The sequence below is a fragment of the Mustela nigripes genome, chromosome 12 (genome assembly GCF_022355385.1).
Source record: "Mustela nigripes isolate SB6536 chromosome 12, MUSNIG.SB6536, whole genome shotgun sequence".
NCBI lineage: Eukaryota > Metazoa > Chordata > Mammalia > Carnivora > Mustelidae > Mustela > Mustela nigripes.
Genome location: NC_081568.1, coordinates 11,215,052 through 11,237,776, shown reverse-complemented (window position 1 = coordinate 11,237,776; position 22,725 = coordinate 11,215,052). Strand labels below are relative to the sequence as shown.

The 22,725-nt window shown below is 47.8% G+C and overlaps 1 protein-coding gene across 6 annotated transcripts in view; it reads right to left on the bottom strand.

The window, feature by feature from the left end:
• TRIO (trio Rho guanine nucleotide exchange factor) overlaps window positions 1-22,725 on the bottom strand; it is a 339,733-nt gene that overhangs the window by 191,865 nt on the left and 125,143 nt on the right. For all 6 annotated transcript variants that reach the window (XM_059416916.1, XM_059416919.1, XM_059416917.1 and 3 more), the window contains exons 3-8: window positions 22,242-22,356; window positions 16,583-16,775; window positions 13,531-14,043; window positions 11,903-12,025; window positions 7,642-7,833; window positions 132-263 (exon numbers count right to left, since the gene is read on the bottom strand). In XM_059416916.1, the coding sequence (XP_059272899.1) occupies window positions 132-263; window positions 7,642-7,833; window positions 11,903-12,025; window positions 13,531-14,043; window positions 16,583-16,775; window positions 22,242-22,356 (1,268 nt within the window). The remainder of the gene's footprint in view (window positions 1-131; window positions 264-7,641; window positions 7,834-11,902; window positions 12,026-13,530; window positions 14,044-16,582; window positions 16,776-22,241; window positions 22,357-22,725) is intronic.

Here is a 22,725-nt window from a genome sequence, read left to right as displayed (position 1 = left end):
ATGTTAACACAAAATCTACAAGCCATGTCTGGGCTAAACAAAACTGTCTTCTTTCTCCCCAGCTCCTGGGACGAGGACACAAGACTGTTGCCTCGCATCTCAAGTTGAACGGAGTGGAACTGCCGGCTCACCTCGGAATAAGCAAGAGTGATGTGCTCATATATCCCCTGATGGTGATGGATGGCGTCCTCCAGATCCTGCAGCTCGGAGGGAAGGTCTACCTCACCACAGGCTTTACACCACGAATCCACGTTGCTCATGTACTTGGAAGATTAAAAAAAAAAAAAAAAAAAAAAAAAGATTACTTCTATCAATGGCAATTTATATTGAGAAGTACATATTTTTTAAACATGGTTTTGAAATTAGGGTCATTGAGAGAGAGTCCAAGAAAGCAGCAGGGTTGAGTCTCCACCGCAGCCAGTACTGAGGTGAGCCCTCAGACCACAGCTAGACTTCACCCCAAGCTCACATTCTAGCAGGAGCGGGGCTGGGCCCAAAGACCTGCTGTCTGAAATGACAACCCCAGGTCACTCGGAGGCCCACACGGAGCAGCACGCCTGGGGCCACCCCGCCCTGAGTTCTGTTTTGGGCCTCCTGGTTAACTCCCCAGCCCTCCTCTGACCCACTGATGCCAACCAGCCTGCGCCACGAGCTGTGGGGGGCATGGAGGCCCGGCCGCCCTGTGCCTCGGCCCCAGCCAGGAGCTCCACCCAGCCTTCCCACTTTCCTCTAACACGGAGATGCTAGCAGAAGCCCGAGTATCTGAGATCGTTTACCTGAACACAGGAAGAGCGGCAGGCCCAAACGAAGGCCACCCAAAGTCCTCCGCCGTGCCCTCCGAGCCCACGAGAAGGCTGAGGGAGGTGGTGGACTGACCCAGAGGTCCTTCCCACTTTGCACATAAACGAGAAGGGAAACGTCTCAGCTGCAGTCCTGGCTGAGGACTGTCATTCCGACCTCTCCTCAGTTTTCAGCCCCTGCCAGTGCCGCAGCCCTGGGATTCATCGAGTGGAGAAATCACTGCCAGACTTCCAGGGAGACCCTATCAGTACCCACCGCAGGTAAGTGGCAAAGGCAAGCGGCAGAAGACCCCATTAAAGATGCTAATTCAATTAAGCCAAGTAGGCATGGACACGTTTCCCTGGGCTTCACCTCACTTACTCTAATTCCCTGGCATCTTTCTACGTTTACCAAGGAATGCAGAGGGTGATTATTCGAAATTGGGTGAGGACCTGCTAGACAGGAAACGTGCTAGGATTCTCTTAAAATACATAGGAGAATCACCCACCAGTTACTTATGACTTTTTTTAGGAACTTAAAACAGGCAAGTCACTCAAGTAATAATTTGTTTATAAAAATCCTTTTATCATTAACGTACTGGCTCGGAAAAATATCTCTATGCAGACCTCAGGGCTTGAAAGGAATTCGCAGGGCATTCTGCATCCTGTGATAGCAGCTGATGCTTCAGCCACCACGAGCGCCGGGGATATCCTCGCTACGGCGCCCTCCGAACACCTTCAGGCCCGGAGAAGTAGGAACAAGGCTGCCTTATACCTTTCCCCTCCGCATGCGTGCATGTGGGACGACACACATATTTCTAGGGATTTCTTGTGTGGAGCATTCCAGAAATGTCAAACAGGTGAGCCTGAGTGATCTCGGTTTCCCTCCTTTTCTCTGACTGCATTAAACACCAATCATTGAAAACCTTTCTCAAATATGAATAAAGAGAAACATTCGAGAAGTTTTATATATGCCTGTAATAAAAGTAACTTATAACTTCTTCAAATATCTAGAAAGGGTACTGATTATATTCACCTGAAAAAACACAGCCAGGTCCTAAATACGTAGAGAGGGATGGCCTGCCATGAGGAAGCCACTGTGGAGAAGGGATTGCACACGCCTAAATGCACTGGGCTGAAGTATCCCAGTGACAGACATAAACCTGGGCATGGTTTCACAGGGCTTTTGTGCAGTGTAATTTGTCTCTTGTTTACGAGATGGCAACTGGAGACCCCAGAGTACAAGCTCTAAGCCCTGAATGGTTTCTCAAAGAGTCCGAACCCACGCCACAGGACAGCCATCTCCATCTAATAGGTCTTCCCCAAGGAAATGGCATCCTGGTGGCAAAGTCCAGTAAGTACCTATATCGAGTAGAACCTCTCTGGGCCAGTTAATACGATAATGTGCACTGAGGATGGGCAAGGGGGGCAGCCCAGTGTGTTCATTCCCTGAACTTCTCGGACCATTCTACGGCCCTCCACCCTCTCCACCCCCAGGCTGGGCACGTATCACCATCTTGAGACATATGGTTGGGACTACACCACCAGGGGAGTACGTACTCTGTAAAGGACGGTTGCAGGAGGTGGTTACCGTACTCTAGGGAGACCAGAGCAGCCAGTTTAGCCTCTGATGCTTTAAATGCCTAAATACATGAACACACAGTATCCAGCTAGGCAAGGGCAAGAGAATTCAATGCTTCTCCATGAATTCAAATCGGGAGCTGCTACAGAACTGGGAACTCTGAGGCTCAGCAGAATGGTGACTTTTTAAAGCGTAGCTGAACATAGGCTGAAAAGTCTGGATCAGTCAGTTTGCAAAACTGAGGCAAGCAGATGAGGGCAGAGTAATTAGTACACATAGACATAGCTTCACCAGGAGAGCTCGAATCATTAATTAGGTTTGTTTCCATAAACATTGATTCCACTCCCCTCCATATGCTGAGAGTGGGGGCTTCCAGTGTGGGAGCTGCTCAGCACTCTGGCCTGCTCTGCTGCCCGCCGCCCACCTCCCCCCACCCCCGCCCCAGCAGGCCTCATGACAGGGCACAGCTGAGCGCAGGTGCTTAGCTCATTTAGGAGACACAGAGACAAACTGCCCAGAATGGGAATTTTTCAAATGTTTAGAGAGATTTTTTTCTTCTTTGAGAAAAATAACACCAGTTTAATATTACAGATATACACAGACATACATGTTTAATATAAATATGAACTCAAACGCCAGAGTTCTTATTTTAATTTCTTCTTTTGTTTTCACTTTTAGAAAATATTGCCCTAGAAGTTTTATATTTGCCTAGAGTAAAGTAACTTACAATTTACTACTTTTCCTTAATACTTCATCATTTCTGCTCCTTGAGTACTCATCAGCAGGCCCTCTTTCCCGGTTGTGCCAAGGGAGACGGGCTCCCTTCTCTAAAGAGCGTGAAGAGCACAGGAGGGAGAAGCCTGTCCCATCTGCGAAGCTCTGACAGTATCAGCACAGTAACTTGGAGGAGGCAGGCTCAGTTTGAAGCAAAATATGCCGGTGATCGTGTGTGTTACAACTGCTCTCTTTAATAACTTTTTATTTTTATGCATAATTACTCCAATTCCTTTCTATTCCATGAGCATCTTTGTTTTTGTCCACAAGCCAAAAGTCAGGCCTACACTTTTATAAAGTAAAACACCATTAAACTGGGACCAATCGCATGTGTATTATTTGCCTTAAAAATTCAAAAAGGAATAGTGAAGTATTATTTTCCTCCGAGTTCCAACCCTAACTTAGGATAAAGTTATCTGGATAACTAGGATAGATGATGTTTACCATAAATGTTTTTTCTAAAACTTTTTATGGAAAGTGAAGTTTTATAAGGATATTAACCGAATAAAGAGTGTTCTATTACATTAGGAACTAAAAGACTGTCACAGACCTCAACAGAAGTCCCAACATAAGCAAATCACTCCCCAAACACAATATAAGGACAATAATACCACTGGTCCCATCTACTTCACTGGGCTTAAAGATTTAAAGAAGAACCGACAATTTGTGTCAGAGAGCTCTGTAAATTCTAAAGAACTATACAGAGACCGGCTCTCACTTTATTTTTGGCTATTATCAAATTGCAGAGCTCTCAAACTCACAGATGAAGGGAGGTAATCAGATTTAAGGCTCACGTAAAGGTACATCTTTATCAGCACTTGCAGAACTTCCAGCAGGTCTGTCTGTGCTGTCCGGTACAGCAGCCAGCAGCCATGATGTGGACACTGCATGGAATTTTAATTTACTTTTACATTCTTTTAACAAACTTTCAGTAATTTCAATGGCGGCATGTGGTGACTGGCTACCACACTGGAGAATGCAGCTCTAGACCTTGTTGTTGTTTTTTTCCTTTTCAGAAAGGCAGACAGCCACGCACAGAAGCTCCAAGCTTGACTGTCCTCCTTTCTTTCCACAAAGGGACCCTGACGGTCTGTGTGGGGGCTCCGGCAGGAAAGCACAGGTACTGGCATGCTCCTGACCAAAGACTATCCACTTTCGGGAACACTCACCCTCCTGGATGCAGCGAGCAGCCCTTGGGAGGGACACACATGGAGCGGGGACAGAGCAGGGGGACACCCGCCTCACCAGCCAGATCTCCCCTGGTGATCAGTGAGGTGGCAGATGTCATAGCCAGATCACCCTCACACCCCAGACCATTTTTGTTTAATAATAAAAACGGGAGATGTGAAGGTATAGTAAAATCAATCACTTTCTCTGGTTTCATAAAAATGTAATTCTAGTGACATTAGCTATGAAAGTTCCCTATCAAGAGGCCATCCAGCAGACAGGCCATGTGACCAAAAGCAGTGAACACCATGTACCGGTGAGACCGCCAGCCCCACAGCCCTGTCTCCAAGCCTGCAAATGGAGACTCTGGGGGCACCCAGAGCATCCCCAGAGGGGGCGGCCTGAGAGCGAATGAACGGCCAAGACGTCTGCCCAAGGCAATGTTCTCCTCAGCTAGTCTCCATCTCAAGATTTATGCTTATAAAACCACAAGCAAAGCCCAACACCAGAACACCCACCGAGACCACAGAGGAGACAGAGGAGCGCAGCTGTGCAGGGCAGGGCACGTGTCGCCCCAGCTGGGAGCTGCACTCCTTACAGGGAAGCTGCTTCCTTCCATCAAACATGAACCATGGGCTCCCACGGTGGAGCTCCAGGCCTTCCTGATCACACTTCATTTCACACTGATACATCTGGATGGGGTTCAGAGAGGTGGCCAAGATGGCAACCTAACTTAGGATGTCCAAGTTTCTGGTCTTCTCCCCAGTGAGCATATGAAAACAGCTTCATCGTTAACTGGAAAGCAAAGCACTTTAACAAAAGACCAAAGCTGAGCTATTTCTCTCCTGGGAAGAGGGCAAGTACTGAGTAGATGTGATCTTCCTTCATGCATTGGAATTTCAAGGATCTTACTTCTGTTAAGTGAAGGAGAAGATTCCCACTACCTTTCCAGTCAAGACTAAAGGCGCTCTGGACACGTTCTAACGCCCCACCTGTACATTTCAGATGCCTGGGCAGGCCTTGGTCGAGGTCCATCAAAAACCCTGGGGCCTCTCTACACCAGGTCCCTCTGTTCCTACACTTGTACCTGGCTTCTGGCTTCTTCTCTGGCTACTCGATATGCACAGAGACTCAAGCACTGTTAGACTTTACGAAGGATCCCACAAAATTGTGTTCAATAATGCATTCATCTAGTTTTGTTTCTTTCAAATCCATAAATTACAGTCATTCATCTTATCCAAATGAAAACACCCCATGCTCTTTTGAAATTTTGGATAAAAATTTTGGAGGAAAAAAAAATGCTCCAGGGCACCCTCATTTCTAGATTATTCTCAAGCAAGTTAGAAGAGCAATTAACTTCGGGGCTTACTTACAATTCTGAATCCTATCCTGTTTACAGGATTCTTCCCTGTGTGTTACTGTGGCTCAGACTCTGTCATTCGCCCACGTAGCTTGCCCTGTCTCACGTTTGCTCTATCATCTTCACGGAACCTTCCGTGAGCCCACTACCAATGAGCACACTTTGACTTCCAGGGGTTGCTGTGCCCCTAACATGTTACCATTCCAGGTGATGGATGCGCAGGGACCAGACGGCGCACCCCCCCACCCACCATGACGTGGTCAATGCCCCATGCTCCTCTGGCCGACGGCCGGTAGCACAGGTGAGCGCGCTGCGGGCTTCTGCTGAAGGGGTTTCCTATTACTTTTTAAAAAAGAAACTTGTTTTTCTCTGTGGGCTTTTATTTATTCTTTATCATAAAGCCTATCAAATACCTAAGTTTAGGGAGGTGAAAAACCCTACATTGGAACCTGGAAGTCCCTATTCACAGCTTTCACGTGAGGCTACTATCGTTTTTTTCTTTTCCTGTTCCATTTAGTTTCCTCTCTTGCTTCACACTTGAAAGGTTTCTAGAGTCGAGATCACTGCTAATTAGGGTCTTGTGCAACACTCTTGTTGACTTGTCTAAACCCTGGGCAAGCTGGGACCTTTATCTTACCTTCCCCGGCCTCACTCCTCAACAGGGACTGCTTCTAGATTACAGAACTACCATTTCCTGCCTAGCACCATCAGTACAGATCCCTACGAATGTAGTCTCCCCTCAACACCAGAAAATCCTCCCCAATCAGTATTTCTCCCTTACGGCAAGCCCTTACTTCTCCCCCGTATGTCTTCCTGGCGGCTCAAAGTTCCTGTGTTGCTTCTCCGCCACTTGAGGAGGTATCTCCCTGCCCCGCACACTTCCCACTAGGAAGTCTGAGTCATGAGCAAAGCACTCCTTTCGCGCTACTCCAGAGCGTTTGCTTAAGTGAGCTCGCTGGGGGCCTGGAGAGGCGTGGGGAGTGTTACGGGCACATATTAGATGTTCCCTCTTCAAGTATTCTGACCAGAACATCGGCAGATGAAGCCAACGTGAACTCTGAATCCAAACAAATAGCTTCATCAATAGAAGACACTGGAAGCGGCCTATCCAAAAGCCACTCTCCAACCCTAGCCCCGGCCAGCAGAGCCTGCCTACCACTGTGGAGGCGAAAAAGCCGCACTCACCTTTGCCCACCCTTCCTAGAGCTAGGGCACGGCCTGCACCCCACTCCTGGCCAGTGGGAATGGAGGCGAGGGACCTTCTGAAAATAATGCTTCCCCGACTACAGTGGGTGCCGTGCTCGAGGTGCAGGGGCTGGGGCGGCATGTCTGTGGCCATGGCAGGAAGACCAAGGCAGCCCGAAAGGAGCAGATCCTGGCCTGACATCGCTGTACAGCTCCAGTTCCCCAGACTTTGCAACATCTTATTTTCTGAGAAAAGCAAACCTCTGATATTTAAAACCTCATACTCAGGCATTGTTACTTGCTGTCAGAGGGTCGTATTAGAATACTAAGGTGACAGTACTGAGGAGAAGAGGAGAGGAGGAAGGGGACGGACAGTGGGGAGAAGGGAGAGGAGGGAAAAAGGACAGCGGCTACCACGGTTAGTACCGCTGTACACCGGGCACCGCACAGCGGCTACCACGGTTAGTACCGCTGTACACCGGGCACCGCACGGCCACCTCACAGGAATTCTCTCATTTACAGGAGAAAACATTCCTCTCAAGTGCATACTTTTATTTCCATTTTATAGATGAGAAAACCAAGGAACAGAGAGGCGAAGGAACTTGCCGAAGATGGCACAGCACACGGTCGGAGAGCTGGGGTTTCAGCTCACAGCTGCCTGACTTCAGAGCTCATGTTCTTAAGCACTGTGGGTGTCACACCAATGTCGTCCAGGGATTGGGCTGTGGGGAGGGCACCGGGGGAGAACGTGTTCCTGGTCACTACCTTGCGGGCTGCAGGCCCCAAGCACTGACCTTTTCAGCCTTCTGGTGGAAAATGGAGGACATGTCCAGCAAGGTACTCCGCTCATCCAGGGCTGCCGCAAACGCCTTCCACTCCTGCTCCAGCTGGTTCGCAATCTGCTTAATCTGCTGAGAGGCGTAGTGGCCAGACTCGACCAAGCGATTTGCCACCGACATTATGCGGTTTATATTTACATACACGTTCTGCGAAAGGTAGGGGAGACAAAGAGGGCTTGTCAGGGGAAGGCAAACAAGAGGCTTCCTTGCAGGACCGGCGGATCATAGCGCTCTCTGAAACACAGCCCACAAACTCCACTTCTGTTTTTAAGGGCAGAATCACCTGGTAGAGAACAGTGGACGTACTTGCTATCTGATTTCCAGAAACTCTAAATATTGGTTTCAATTTCTATTTCTAAAACTGCAAAATTACAGATCAACTAGCTGAGGGGCAGACTGGTAGGCACAAAGCAATCAAGTACACAAGTGGGTGCGCAGACACACTCTTACTCACTCGCTGGCTTCGGATCCTGAAACGGGGCCAGACGGCGAGCCCACAGAGAAGCAGTCACCCAGAACCAAGAAAACCCAACACTGCAGGTTTTAACTGGAACCCAGGAACTACACGCTGCATGTGGAGCAGCCACAGGCTGTTCTGTGTGGAAACAAGTTCTCCCGTCTACACCAGCCCAAGCCGTCTGGGCGGTGCCAACAGAGAATCCTCTGCAGACGGATCCGCTTTCTCCACAGCAGAGGAGTGGAGGCACAAAAGGGAACAACGCTGGGTGCAAACCTTCAATCAAGTTTTCTATTCTGTGGAAATGCCCATCTTCAGGCCCAGCAGTTTAATGCAAAAATAACAGTGTGAGGCTGGAAAAAAGGGCACATTTGGCCCTCAAAACAGGTTCTCGCTATGCTGTGCTCCCTTCCAGCTTCTTTGGCCTTTGAGGCTGCTAGTCTGGCAGAGGCAGCGGTGGGGAACGCACGCCTTCAACACACCCCCATCTGTCACCACAACATGCTCCTCTTGACGGGTCTCCCCAAAATCATGTACCCCTGTTGGCTCCTCCCAACTGTGCTGCTAAATCTAATTCCTCAACCTGTCCAAACCTCTCTCCCTTTTTCCTGCCTCCTGTCCGCTCTAGCCGTGGTTCTCTGGGCCCCTCTCCCACCGCACACACCCTGTGTGGCTCCTCGCGGTGATCTTATCTGCAGCCACCCCAAAGCCCTCTGAAGAAGGTACTTATCCATTCTTCCTTTGTACCATCTTCTACTCATTGTTTCCTCTCCACTTTGACCCAAATCAAAACTAGGTAGAGTCACTCTGGGACTAGAAAGGCACAGACTCCAGCCTTGAATTAGCTAACAGGTGACCGCTGTCTACAGTGGCAGGGAGAGAGGGCACCGTGAGGCTAAGACAGTCCACCAAGGCCATGGTCAGTGGGAAACCGGCCTCCCTGGCTCTTGTGGCAATAATGCTCTAACGAGTATCCTTTAGGCAAAAGTAATGCCCCCTCTTCACATATGTGTTCTCTCCCTCTAGTTGCAGGTGATCAGAATTACTAATTTTTGTTTTGTATCATTAAAGATGTAAATCAACCCCAAAGGTGCTGGGAAGACCATATGCCAATGCCCTCTGTTAGAACCCAGAGCAGAGCTCTCCATGCAGATGGGTCTGCCATGGGAACCACTGGGGGGACTCATTCCCACTGAGATTCTGTTACGGTGTCCCGTGTCCCTTTCAGATCCTCAACAGGACTGTACTGCGCGTGGAGGGTCTGTGGACTGGACCTTTACCATCATTCCATCAATGATTACACAGATAAGGAAAGTGCTGGCACACCAACCAATAAACAGTCTCTAACATAAAATATAGAATTCCCCTTGTTATTAAAGTACCTACCTCTAGATCTTATCATCACAGTTTTCAAAGAAAAAAAAAGATTTTATTTGTTTGAGACAGAGAGAAAGCTCGAGCATGGTGAGGGGCAGAGGGAGAAGCAGGCTCCCCACTGAGCAGGGAATCCCAGGCAGAACTCAGTCCCAGGACCCCGGGATCATGATGTGAGCCAAAAGCAGACGCTTAACCAACTGAGCCACCCAGGCGCCCTCATCACAGCTTTTAAAAGCATCTGCGATAGTACCATGAGCAGAATTGTTGGCATCCCTGAACATGCTTCAGAGACTGGCAACTTGGCAGACTGATATTCAGCATTTTCATTTTATCAAAAAAAAAAAAAAATGTTTAAAACACTGTAGGAAGCACAAGACAGGGCTGCAAATTAAGAAGTCCTTGCTCTGCATAAAGACGTGTCCTAGCTGGGTCCCAAGCACTCATGGAGGAGTGGCGGACAAGGAGCCAGACAGGCCTGGAAGCTTCCCCGGCAGCTGCCGCCCACAGTGACACAGGGTTATGCCACTCTTCCAGTTAAAACTTAAGCTTAGAGGGGCACCTGGGTGGCTCAGACAGTTGAGTGTCTGCCTTCTGTCTTTGGCTTGGGTTGTGGTCCCAGGGTCCTGGGATGGAGCCCCAGGTCAGTCTCCCTGCTCAGCGGGAGCCTGCTTCTCCCTCTCCCCTTACTTGTGCTCTCTCATAAATAAATAAATAAAAATCTTCAAAAAAAAAGAAAAAGAACGTTAACTTAGAAAAATAAGTTTATTGTAAAGAACCAGAAAATAGACTTAAGCCTTTAAAAATTAAAAAAAAAAGTACATTACTCATACTTCTAAGAGTTTCTTTTAACAGTGTTTTTAATTGATGATAACATGACTGTTAATAATTATCATTTATCAAGTACTTACTTTGCATTGAGCACTATCTTAGTGTTTTACATATGCAGAGGAAATAAAATTATATCTGCCATGGAAGGCAGATAGAATCCCCACTTTACTGATCAGGAAACCGAGGCTTGCAGAGACTAAATGGACTAAAGTCACAAGGTAACTGGAAGGCTTAGATTAGACACCTCTGCACTCCTACCCCAGCCCATGCTTCTGTCTTCTACATCATACTTCCCATTTTCTTGACCCTAAATGTCACACTAAGAATGCTGGGGGGTGGGTATATTTTCTGTTCTTGTTTTTCTAAAATATATTTTAGCACTTCTTGTTCATATATTATGTGATACAATAGACTGAATGCCTTCCACCACTAGCTGCGGTTTCAGAATAACTTGAAAAATTGATAAAAATTTCTTGGGAAGAAATTCTAAGATGCTTTCTCCACCAGTAACATTTTGGAACTCTTCATCTATGCCTGGGTTTAAAATTCCAAACCAGAAATTCTCTTACCTCAAACTCTAGAACAGACACTAAACTTTTTTGATGGAATCTATTACAAAAATTGTATTGCTAAATGTTACCTTTGAAACTGCCTAGAGCACTCAGTTACCCAAACTTTAATTAAATAGCATCTTACTGAATTAATTTAAGCAAAGACCCTGTCTTCAAACCACTTCAGTGTTCTGGTACAAATGTTACAAGGCACAAGAGTGGTTAATTCTCATAAGACTAGCTCAAAGTCCAACCCAAAACTCGTGGTCCCCGAAAAGGAAATTTTCATAAGGATAATTGTCTACAGAAACAACATATATCCTGTAGAACATAGTGTTTTATTTTAGTTATATTAACTCCAAAAATGTAACAAAAATACTATTTAGAATTGTTTGTTGTTTTGCTTAACGGTCCTACAACAACCCAACACTGGTCACAACAGGCCAGTGGAGTCAAGCGCCTCAGCCTCAAACAGAGCAGGGTGTTCTAGGCATGGCCTATGTCCAGACCCTAGTACTTCAGTTCAACCTGGAGGGAAATGTCATGTTTTAAGAGAACTGGAGTATGCCCTGGAGGGAGAAAGCAGGCAGGCTGGCTTATGTCCTCCTCACAAAGGGCAGCCAGCAAACTGTCGGCAGATCTGCTCAGAACATTCCCTCGACCACTGAGCAGCTTCTCTGGAGCCCCTACAGGCTCCTAAGAGGTACAGCACAGGAACCAGTCTCAAAATCACCCATGTAAACTGGCCAAGTAACTGGCTCGAGTTTCTCCGATGTGTTTGCTTGTTCTCACATTTTCAGCTACATAAAGCTTAAAAAGAACCTGTAGGTACTGCTAACACCAAGAACGTCGCGTGCTCGGAGGTCAGCTACCAACACCACCGGTACCTCTAAAGGCCCCGCGTGGCCTCCTGGCAGAGGGCTGGGGCACCATCTGTGTAAGTCCCTCCCGTCCGCTGGAATCCTCTCTCATACATGCCACCTCTGTGCCCACAGCTTCTTACCATGCAGTTCATGGCAAAGTGGTTGTGCTGCGTCTGCAGCTCCATCGCGTGGGGGTGGCTGGTTCCGATCTCAGTGTAGCTGTTCAGAAACAGGCCCTTGTTGTGTGTGATCCAGTCAAACATCTACCAGAATGAAGAAAGACAAGCTGAAGCAGCTCCAGGAAGAGGGATGGCTGCCACAGGCCCAGGAGCAGGGCCAAGCCAACCAAGGGCAGTATCTTTGCTCTGACAACCTCTCGTCTTTTGGGTCCAAAAATATCCTTGACTTCAAAGTAAGCTGTTCTGAACGGACCCGGTCTGCAAGAAAGTCCTACCGCATGTGTTCCTTCAGCTGATGAGGAATTAAGGGGCAGACAGGCAAAGAGGGGTGCTCAAATCCCCCAGGCTAACTGAAACCAACCTCTGAGTCTCAACCCAGCCTCCCCATTGTTGCGAACTGCTTCCCTGACCACATTGCTCTCCAGTGAAAGACCTGTTGGGTGAAATTAGGGACTGGCAGGTATCTGGGCAGGTTCTCCTATGCCCACAGATGATCGACAGCAACTCCAGTGACTACACGATCAGATCTGCTTGAGAGCAAACAGTATTTTAAAAACCGTGCAAATGCAAACAATAAAATTTACCATAAAAATAGAAAGGACTGGAAAAAAATTTAATGATGACATACATCTCTCTCGAGGTTCAATACAGATACTCCCTGGAAAAGGATGTCAGTTACGTTGCTCACAAGGAAAACATGAAAGCAAAAGGAATTAACTATCATTATTTGGACTAGTATCGTGACTTGAATCAGAATCCTAGAGACAGTCACCTGTTTTTCCCTAGTAATTGAAAGGAAGATTTTTCCAGTGTCTTTGACAAGGCTTTTCTTTAAACATAAGTACGCTGACGGGTAGGTTAAAAGCTTGCCAGACAACAGTAGTGGATTGTCACTGTTTGAAAGGTCCTTTTGTATCAAAGATTAGTGATGTAGTTTTTTTAACATTAGAAAATATTCTCCTGTGAGAAAAACTCTGTGAAAAAAATTCAATGAGCTCAAATTAAGAGTGATCGGTTCACCCACGTTCATGGCTTGCGACACAGTCCTCTCAGGAAGTGTCCTGTTCCCACTGCCAAGACAGAGTTAGCAGGGGACAAGAGCATCCGCTCGGACCAGCTATCTCATCTGGAGCAGGAGAACAAAATGAGGCCGTAAGTAATCACTGCCCGCATTTCCCAGAAGCTATTCTTTTTAACACCTGATACATCTTTGATCTTAAAAGCATGGTCAACAATAGATCGGAATGGTATTCTGTCACTGGCTTCACTGGGGCAAAACACATACCTCCGTAATTACTGCTTTTGGTCATATAAATTCTATAAGATGTTCACTCTTTTAACTCAAGATACCCTTCTCGTCTATCTTACAGGCATGCCAAACCACAATGTCAGTCATTAAGAACCCAAAGCTCCTCAGACAGCCCCGGCCTACAGTACGAGGGAAGCTGGAAGGCGGATTTCAGGCAGATGGCTGGAGTGAAAACACACTCTCTCTCTCCTGACCAAAGCAGCCCCCTAGCTGCCAGGACCCGATGATCCAGGAAACCCATCCGTGTCTCATTTCAACTCCTCTCCCCCTACTCCTTTACCTTTTCAGCATCCTGCTCAAACAGCCTCAGCTGAAAGCACTGGTCCAGCTTCAGTTTTCGTACGTGCCACATCTGGTGCAGATGCTGCCGCGTGGAGTGCAGCCTGTCCAGCATGGCGGACACCTTGGGCAGGAGGCTCTGCAGGTCCGCATTGCCTGACCCCGAGTTCTTTTTGGGAAAGCTGTCACTGCTCTGAATCCTCTGGAGCAGTTTCTGTCCCTCTAAATCCAAGTCTTCTATGGGGGCCTTAATCACCTTCTTCTTCAGCTGGGAATGTTCCTCGATCATATTCCGAGCCCCCTCTAAATCCTGAGGCAATTCTTTCTTGGCCAGGATGTCCTGAAGTTCCTCCAGCCGAGAGAGCATGTGGGTTGCATTGCTAATGTAGTCTTCAAAAGCAACTCTGATTTCAATCCATTCTTCATGGTTGTATTCCAAGCAGCCATCAAACTCGGGAGTTAGCTGAGAAGGATCAACTACTTTGGTAAGGCCTTCTAAAGAGACCATGTTTGTCTTAAGGGGAAAAAAAATCATGTATGAGAAAATGAACCAATTTTCTGTGGCCTTATCATAATGCAATTTGCAATACTTACTTATAGATATTCAAAATGTAAGGCAAGTGATCTCTTTACAGAAAACATACCTTGTTCTGGCCCCATAAAAACAAATGTAGATGAAACTAACATTACCAGTATAGTCAGTGAAACAGAAGTCCATTAGAACAACACATTAGTTAGAATACCTAAAATTACAGGATGTGTATCTCATGAGAGCTAAAGAAATGAGATTTCTTCCCAAGAATGTGGAAATTAACCCACTATCTTAGGCATGTTAACTGGGAAAGGTCTTAAATCGCAATACAGAGCAGACGATTAAGAAATTTTACTTTCATCAATGCACTCTTTCTCCTCCAAACCACTCCACCATCTCATCTCACTCACTCAAGCAAATGTCCTGTTCGTGGGCTTCCACAACCCTGAGAAGAGCCATCTCCCTCTGAGGACACGTGTTTGTGAGCTCCTTATTCAGTGACAGACATGCTCCAACCAGACCACAATCACGGCTTATCTTTCCCTGGTCCACCTCCCATCAAGTAGCAGATACGAGGCTATGAATGACTTTTTGAAACTTTCTAAAATATATAAAAGTTAGCCAGACAGGGGACAGAAGCTCTTGCCATAAAGCTGAAGACAGACGGGATGTTTCATGCACTACAATCATCTGTCACAATTCTGAGTAGTAGAAGTTTTGTATGTTCCAACTTGCACTACATTCCAATCTAACAGCGACCAAGTTTTAGTCCTTTATAATCTAAGCAAAAATCTTACCCTCTCCCTACCTATGCCACGTACCACAGGGTTACAGTCAATATTGTGCCTCAAGGAAAACATCCGGGCTGGGAGAGGGTCATTAAATGCAAAGACAAAGTTAAAGGAAAAAGATCTGTAGCCTAAGAGCCAAAAAACAAACCAAAGAAAGGCTGGCTTAGCCCCACCTCTGTCACCTCCAGCCTTAGAAGACCTAGAACTACATCAGCCCCATGCTAGCTAGCATAATAACCTGCAAAAAGCAAGAGAGCTAGGAAGAGGGGCCACTCCTAGTCCCACACATCTGCTTGCGTGCAGACGTGACTGTAGGTTCATTTCTATCTCATCTGTCCAGACTTCTAGTAACATCCATGGAACTAATCACTTCACAGAGAGAGGCTGGTAACAATGTAGAGACAATAGAGAAGCTGGTCTAGGGAACTTTGAAGGCACAGGGGAAGATACCAAAATCAGACTAGCAAAACTTTTTTGTGCATTCTATAATGCTACACCATTGTTTCTGCTTTAAACACGTATAATTAAAAGCAACACACTTTATATTCTGTATCATGAAAATAATAAGACCCAATAAACTGTTGTCCAAAATGACTTTTTAACTGTGTGAAGATAAAGGCTTATGGGTTTCATCTTTTACCTAAATCTTTTGAATGAAGTTTCAAATTCAAATTAAAACTGAATTCCAATTTCTGACTGAAAATCAGTACCATGGCAAGAGATTTAAAAACACAAGTAATACACATGTGAAAACACTGAAAAGTTACCATGGAACATGAAGCTTAAGAAGTACTATCGCGTGATGTGCTTACATCTACTGTCGTGAAGCTTAAGAAGTACTATCGCGTGATGTGCTTACTGCTACTGTCATTTATCTTCACACCCGGGAGGACATTCACTGACACCTGCTGTTTGGGCAAACTTAAAGAAGGAGCACAAGCTATTCCACCAAATATTATGAGATCTTATTAGAAAACATTGTACTACAGATTATGACATGAATTAGGTTTCAAGCTGGCCAGAACACTTTCTCCCCATAATCATCTCCTTCTACTACCTGCATCAAAGCCTAGGCAGAGCCTTCGTAGCTGGAGGAGAGGGACAGTAGAAAGGAAAAGAAGTCAGCAAGCTGAGGCCTGTTTCACACACCATCGAAGACAGTGACCCAACGTGCTGCTAAATTCCAAACTCTACAGAGCTTTTAAAGGAGTATCTCCCTTTCCATCAACAAGAGAACGGACGCATGAAATACAGAACAGATCATTCCCTCCATTTTCAAGGACAAGGTGAAAACTCACTTTCTTCAGGACACGTGAAGTTGGGTATCTCTCCCTAACATTCCCTTATTTCCAAGCCGAAGGCAATGATGATGGATCTGGTGCCACATAAAGCCATCTGGGCTGAAGGGTGAAGCTGTTTTATCACGAGAAGTAAGAGGGAGCCTCTTTCAATGGTACACACCTTACACCTCAGCAGCCCCACCAACCAAAACCAAGAGAACTAAAACCTAAATCGCCTGTGGGTGAAATAATCCAGTAGTGTCATGTCATAAATGAACCAAATTTTGTTTTATTCGGTAACTGATTTTACATGCCATCTGTATGTAAGATGTGCCATTCCCATTTAATATGTGCTTTTAAAAATCTATTATCTAAAATGACGAGGAGAAAGTCAACTTTTAATGAACCACGCCTATTGGTTTAACTGGTCTGGCTACACATGGAAGTTACCTCAAATTCAAATTTAGAACTGCCAAAATTCGTCCTCTGTTTCTGCCAAAAGTTGTCTGGCTTGATTATCAGTGCAACATGAATGCAGCAGGGAAAGGACTCTTGCAGTATCTTCAGCAGAGGCTTAATGGAGTCCCACTTGGACCCGCGCATGTCCACGATCACTGTGAATCCTCGCTTGCACACCTCTTCACTAGAGAAAAAGAAAGAAACAGGTTTAAGCCATGCAACTCCTTCTCTGACCAGAGTCCCACTGGGTGAGGCTGACTCTGTGACCCTCACCCTGATGTCCATGGGGCTCCATACTGTGAGGTGAGGGTGGGTTGGGGAGGGGAAGGGGTGTCTCATCTTTTGCTTATTAAATGATCCCACAAACTGTCTAGGAACTATCACAGCAAAGGTCCTCAGTGAGCACTAATGGGGACAGACCCCTAACAGTATGCACAGAGCCCAGGTGGGGAGGGTAAAAGACCAATGAACAGCAGTCACAGGAGCCTCCCAGGACCACGGGCACTGAAACCACCCACACCAGTGCACTGAGGATGGCGGGAGCTTTTCAATTTCCCGTTTTGTCTCCTTTAACTGGTTTGGGTCCTTAGCTGTCCTAGAGGTTCTCCAAGTGTGCTCCACTGATCCCTTGGGCTCCTTGGTGCCCTTCTGGCAGGGTCTTCAGAGTAAAGGGATTTTTACAGTAATGATAAGACTTATTTGTCTTTTGCACGCGATTGCACTGGTGACACAAAGGCCATGGTGGTGACGAGGCTGGTCCTCAGCACCGGCCAAGCAAGTGCTAGAGCCTCTGTGCTCTTCCCCTCCACGTTCTGACCAATTTAAACAAAAAAGCCAGTTTCTCTTAACAATGACCCTGACAAAGCAATAAAAATTATTAGTCTTATTAAGTCTTGACCTCTGAGTACATGAAAAATATAGGCAATGCACTTCTGCCATAAAGAAAATCCAAGAGTCAAAATGTCCTTAAACGCAGGTGAAAATACTCTGTCACACTTGGTTATAACTTCAGTGTTCACGGGGAAGCTTTTAGAAAGGCTCTGGCACAGCCTTCCACTTCTGGAACAACCATAACTCTGTTTTGTGGTGGATTCACACATTCCATGCAGGCTTCTGGTCCTAGCGCCAGATGTGGGCCGGATAATGCCTGAAGGAAGGGATCTGGACACACACCTAAGACCCTGAGTGGGTAATGACAACTTTTTCACCCAGCGTGAATGTACTGGGCCCAGACAGTGGAAAGACACTGGACATTTTTCTGCCTCAGGTAATCACCTGAGAAACTAAAACCTATTTATAGTTATAATCTCATATTAAAAAAACTCAGGAAACTAACCTCTATCATCAAGTGTTGTTAAAAGGCCAAAATAAATTAAGTCAAAATTAAAACCAATTTCATGCTCTCCTGCATTAGCTCACACCTTTACTCTTCCCCCCCCCATCCCTGCAGAACGCCATTCTTTTCCTTATCTTGAGGCACGCCATTACAGTAACTTGCTCCAAATTTCACAGACATAAAGTTCCTGTCACAGCTACATCCCCGTAAGAGGCATGTCACAAAAAATTCTACAAAACAAGTCTGTGGGGTTAGAACCTGAGTAGGCAGCAGTGCAGGTGCTGGAAACATGGTGTGGCGAGCCATCACGGGGACACAGACTGACAGCAGCCCAGCTTCTCAAAGGCGAAAACTGCCAGGAATGGTTTGATGACCTCCTGTCTGCCACTCCTACATGAACAGGAGCCCCAAATGAGTTAATGCTTGGCTCAGGCCTCTCTCATGATACCGCTTCTCCGTGTCTCCAGTAGGTCCTGGGCCATAAACCAGGGAACAGCACAGCACGGACCTTCTTCACAGATCCTGGAAGCAAACAGGGCTTCCAGAAAGGTCTCCTCAAATCTCCCAAGTCACCGACATGGAGCATTCTGGGCCTCTTAGGGCTCTGATGGGGTGTGCAATCTGGCAAGATCAGCCAGAGCACAGAGAGCCTGCCCCCACAGAGACCCTCTACTCTGGATACACCATCTACTGCCACACTCCAAAGGCAGGAGACCACACGCCATTTCCCTAATGGCCTCATTGGGTACTGTCTGCTAGACTGACTTCAGCATCGGCCTTCACCAGATCCGGGTACGCTCTCAGGCATACTGTGTCTCTCCTCACAGAGCATGACACGGTGGGCACAGCCCCTCCACTTGGAAGGGGCTGGAAAGGCATCCTGAGTAACTCCAGACTCAACAACAGGAACACGTCAGAGAACACCACACCAGAAGGTGCCTGAGCTTGTACAGGTCACAGAAGGACTCACGATCCGCCTTCCTCCACAATCGAACCGACCACCCACTGACTTCTAAATAATGAAAATCGCACACGAACTGGGCTGGGAGGGCATATCCTTCCAATCCGTCTCTTTACCCAGTTAAAAGCCAGTCCTTGTTAAGAAAGCAGTGACCTGCAAAGATTCCCAAATCCAGTTCTATTCAGGAGCAGCTACAGAACGTGGGCAGCTGTCTCCAGGAGAAGGCACCCATGCCACACCTCCACCAGAAGACACGGCTCGCTGGGACGTGTGATCATTCACCAAGTACTCCGGCAGTTTCCTTTAAGAACCTCATTTCATCAGGAGATAAAAAAATGTTAGATAAAATTAACATCCCTTCTCAATGCTGGTCTCTGAAAAACAGAAATGCTCCTTAGTTTCTACATGAAGAAAGTACCTTTTAATATGAATGTTCACAAATGAATCAATTTAAGTCTCACATTATTTTGCTAGTGACAAAAGTTTATCCATGTAGCTACTATAAATCATCCTAAAGAAGGGAAAATGCTCTAAAACATAATTAGTATACGTGTAATTCCAACAATAAGAGCAATAAACACCTAGAGATGTACCAAGACCAATGTTATTTTCATCACTGTGTGGGAATCCCAATTAGACCACCAAGAAGTTCTACTGTGACTTGCTTCTCCTACACATAGTTAATGGAAAGTTTCTTTGCAAATTGATTCTATGAAAGTCACTCCATCACTCCAATTGCCTTTTTTTTTTTTTTAAGATTTTATTTATCTGTCAGAGAGAGAGAGAGGATAAGCAGGCAGAGAGGCAGAGAGGCAGAGAGAGAAGCAGGCTCTCCGCTAAGCAAGGAGTTCAATGCGGGACTCGATCCCAGGACCCTGAGATCATGATCTGAGCCAAAGGCAGTGGCTTAACTGACTGAGCCACCCAGGTGTCCCACTTTTTTTTTTTTTTTTTTTTTAAAGGAGAGAGGAAGGAAGGGGAAGGTGACCCAAGTAATAATGCTCAAACTACCCATCACCGCTCAGATCACACTTACAATTACCTCTGAGGGCCACATTTTAAGAGGCACACAGACAGAGGCTATGCAGAAGAAAAATAAGATAACTGGGCTCTAGAGCACATGTCAAAAGGAAAAATAAAAGAAGGGAAGTAGGACAAATGGAAATTATCGTACTTTTTCCTAGGGAGCTACTGTGTATCAGGCACTGCACTGGGCATGTGCATACGGAATCTTACTCCACACTCACAATAATCCCAAGAAATACTCATTACTGTCATATTTCACAGATCAGAAAACTGATAAAAGGAACAGCTGGTCTGATTCTGCTGTCCATGCTTTCTGGATAGTGTACTTCTCCACATCTGGGAACGTGGGGCCCTGCAACTATCCAACGTGGGGGTGGCAAAAGGCTACCTTAATGCCACAGAAACTGTCAGGGGTAATGGATAGGAAAAGAAGACTCATGACCCCCAGGACAATTTATACGGCTCTGGAACTATGCCAACAAAAAATCAGACTTAAGTGCAAGCAAACCCACAAGTCAAAAAAAAAATTCACACACCATCATTTTGCTGATGATTTTCTTGGCCCTGCGCCTCGGCTCTAACAAAACAATGTTCCCACCACCAGGCGCACAGTGGGGCGGAACAGCTCCTGTGTGGTCAGGGAGACCCACGGGTTCTGTTGCCGCTTCCATTATGACTTGAGAAACTTATCATTCACATGTTAATCCCACTTCTCTTATCATTGACCGAGGACAAGAGGACAAGCAACGTGACATTTCTTGTCACTTGGAATTATAAATACAAAAGCAAACTTAGGTGATGAAGTGGCAGTGCTCGACAATGGAGGGGGGGATCACCTTATATGCTTATTATTTCTAAGTGAAATGATAGGAGGCTTGGGACTTTTTTTATTACAGGGGAAACTTAGAGAAAAACAAGACTGGCGACACTGGTCATCACTGACGCCGGATGACAGGTATGTGGACGTTTGCTGTGTTAGTCTCACTACTTTTGTGTATGCTCATCATAATGAGGTTTTGTAGGCTCAGGCAGATCATCCTGATGATCTACACCAACCTAAATCAAATGTTTTACATTATCAATGAAATAGAAGAAGTTTTTAATAGTTACAATCCATCGAAATTTTTAGGCCAGAAAGGCAGGGGCCGCAATTATATACAGTCGTTCCACAGTTACACTGTATGACAAGTATCTCTGACTGGCAGAGATTCTGACACCCGCCCTTGTGCTTCGGTTTCTTCTTCCATCAGCAGCACAGTACCGAACACACAGAGCTCCCGAAGTGGTCCTCACCAACTAGATTGTTCTTCGGAAATGACAGTGAGTAGTACAGAACCTTTGAAGCCCTTTTTAACCCCGTGGTTTCAACCGTTCAACTGCGGAGAAAACACCGGAGTGCGGGGAGAGAGCGAACCTTCCCGCATATACACGCAGGGCTCCATCGCGCAGTCACGGGCGATGCAAAGTGGTGGCTTTCTCGGAAACGGCGCCCGAACAGGCGTCAACAGGGCGGACAGTCAACAGCCCAAGCGGACCTGCCCCGGCCACGGCCGGGCGGGGTCACGGCGGGACACTGTGACTTCCCTGCCTGGGGCGGCCAAGGGGGCCAGCAGTGTCCCAGCCCGCGTGCCGGGGCCGGTGCAACGCAGTGCCCTCCGCCTCCGAGAAGCCATCAGCAGTGCCACTCCCCGCAGGGAAGCCAGCGCCCCCGGCCAGACGCGCGGGTCCCCCTGCGGGCGCGCCCACCGGCTCGGCCCGCGTCCCGGCAGGATGCTCGGTTCCAAAGTCACCAGGAGGACGAGGCTTCGCCCCGACTCGCGTCTCCTCAGCACCCACGGAACGACCGCCCCGTCACGAAGGGGTCTCGGACTGAATGGCGCTGCCGCCCCTGGCCCCGCAGCTGGGCAAGACCCGCGCTGCCTCACAGACCTGACGCCACAAACGCAGAGGCCGCTTCCCAGAAACTGAAGCGGACACGGAGGCAGACACGTACCATCGGCAACAGCCGCCGTTTCTGGCCCCGCGGGGCGTCGCGGCCTCAGAGTCCCCAAGGCCGGTCCGCCTGGGGGCCACCTCCTCATCCCGGCCCCGCCGCCCCCCAACAACGCTCTCCAAGCGAGGCGCATACCTTCTCGTCCCCACACCCCCACGTGTCGTCAGCGCGACAGAACGGTCACAAAAGGGAGCGAAGGGCAGAGGAGCCGGAGCCCGGTCTGCACTGGGTGGGCGGCGTGGACCCCAGGCCGGCGCGCGGCTGCTCCCGGCGGCGCGGTGTCCGGTCTGGGTCGGCCCCAACAGGGACAAGCCCCGCGGCGCCCACGACTCACCTCGGGATACAGGCGAGGTAGGAGATGAGCCTGCGCAGGTCCTCCTGTCGTATTCTGTCGTGGTTGCTGCGCGCCGGGAACGTCAGGATGGGGCCTCCCCGCTTGTCTCTGCCACCTGCAAAACAGCATTCGGAGCGCGCTTAGGCGCCGGCGAGCGCACAGGACTGCGCGGCCCCGCGCGTGCACCGCAGACGCGCGTGCACCGCCCACTCGCAGCCGCCCGCGCGCGCTTCCCCACCCGCTACGCGGCCAGGCAGGAGCGTGCAAGCGGCAAGCGTCAGGCTCTGGGCGGACACCGGGCTGGGACCCGGGGCGGGCTACCTCATCCCCTCCCCGGACTCCGGACAACAGGCCTGAGTGCCATCCGCCATGTGGAAGCCGTGAGAGAAGGCGCCGACTGTACCTTCCCGTGGGTCCCCTCCAGCGACACTTTTAGGGGTGGAGAACGTTTCCCCTGAAACCGCTCAGCCTTCCCAGGCCCTCC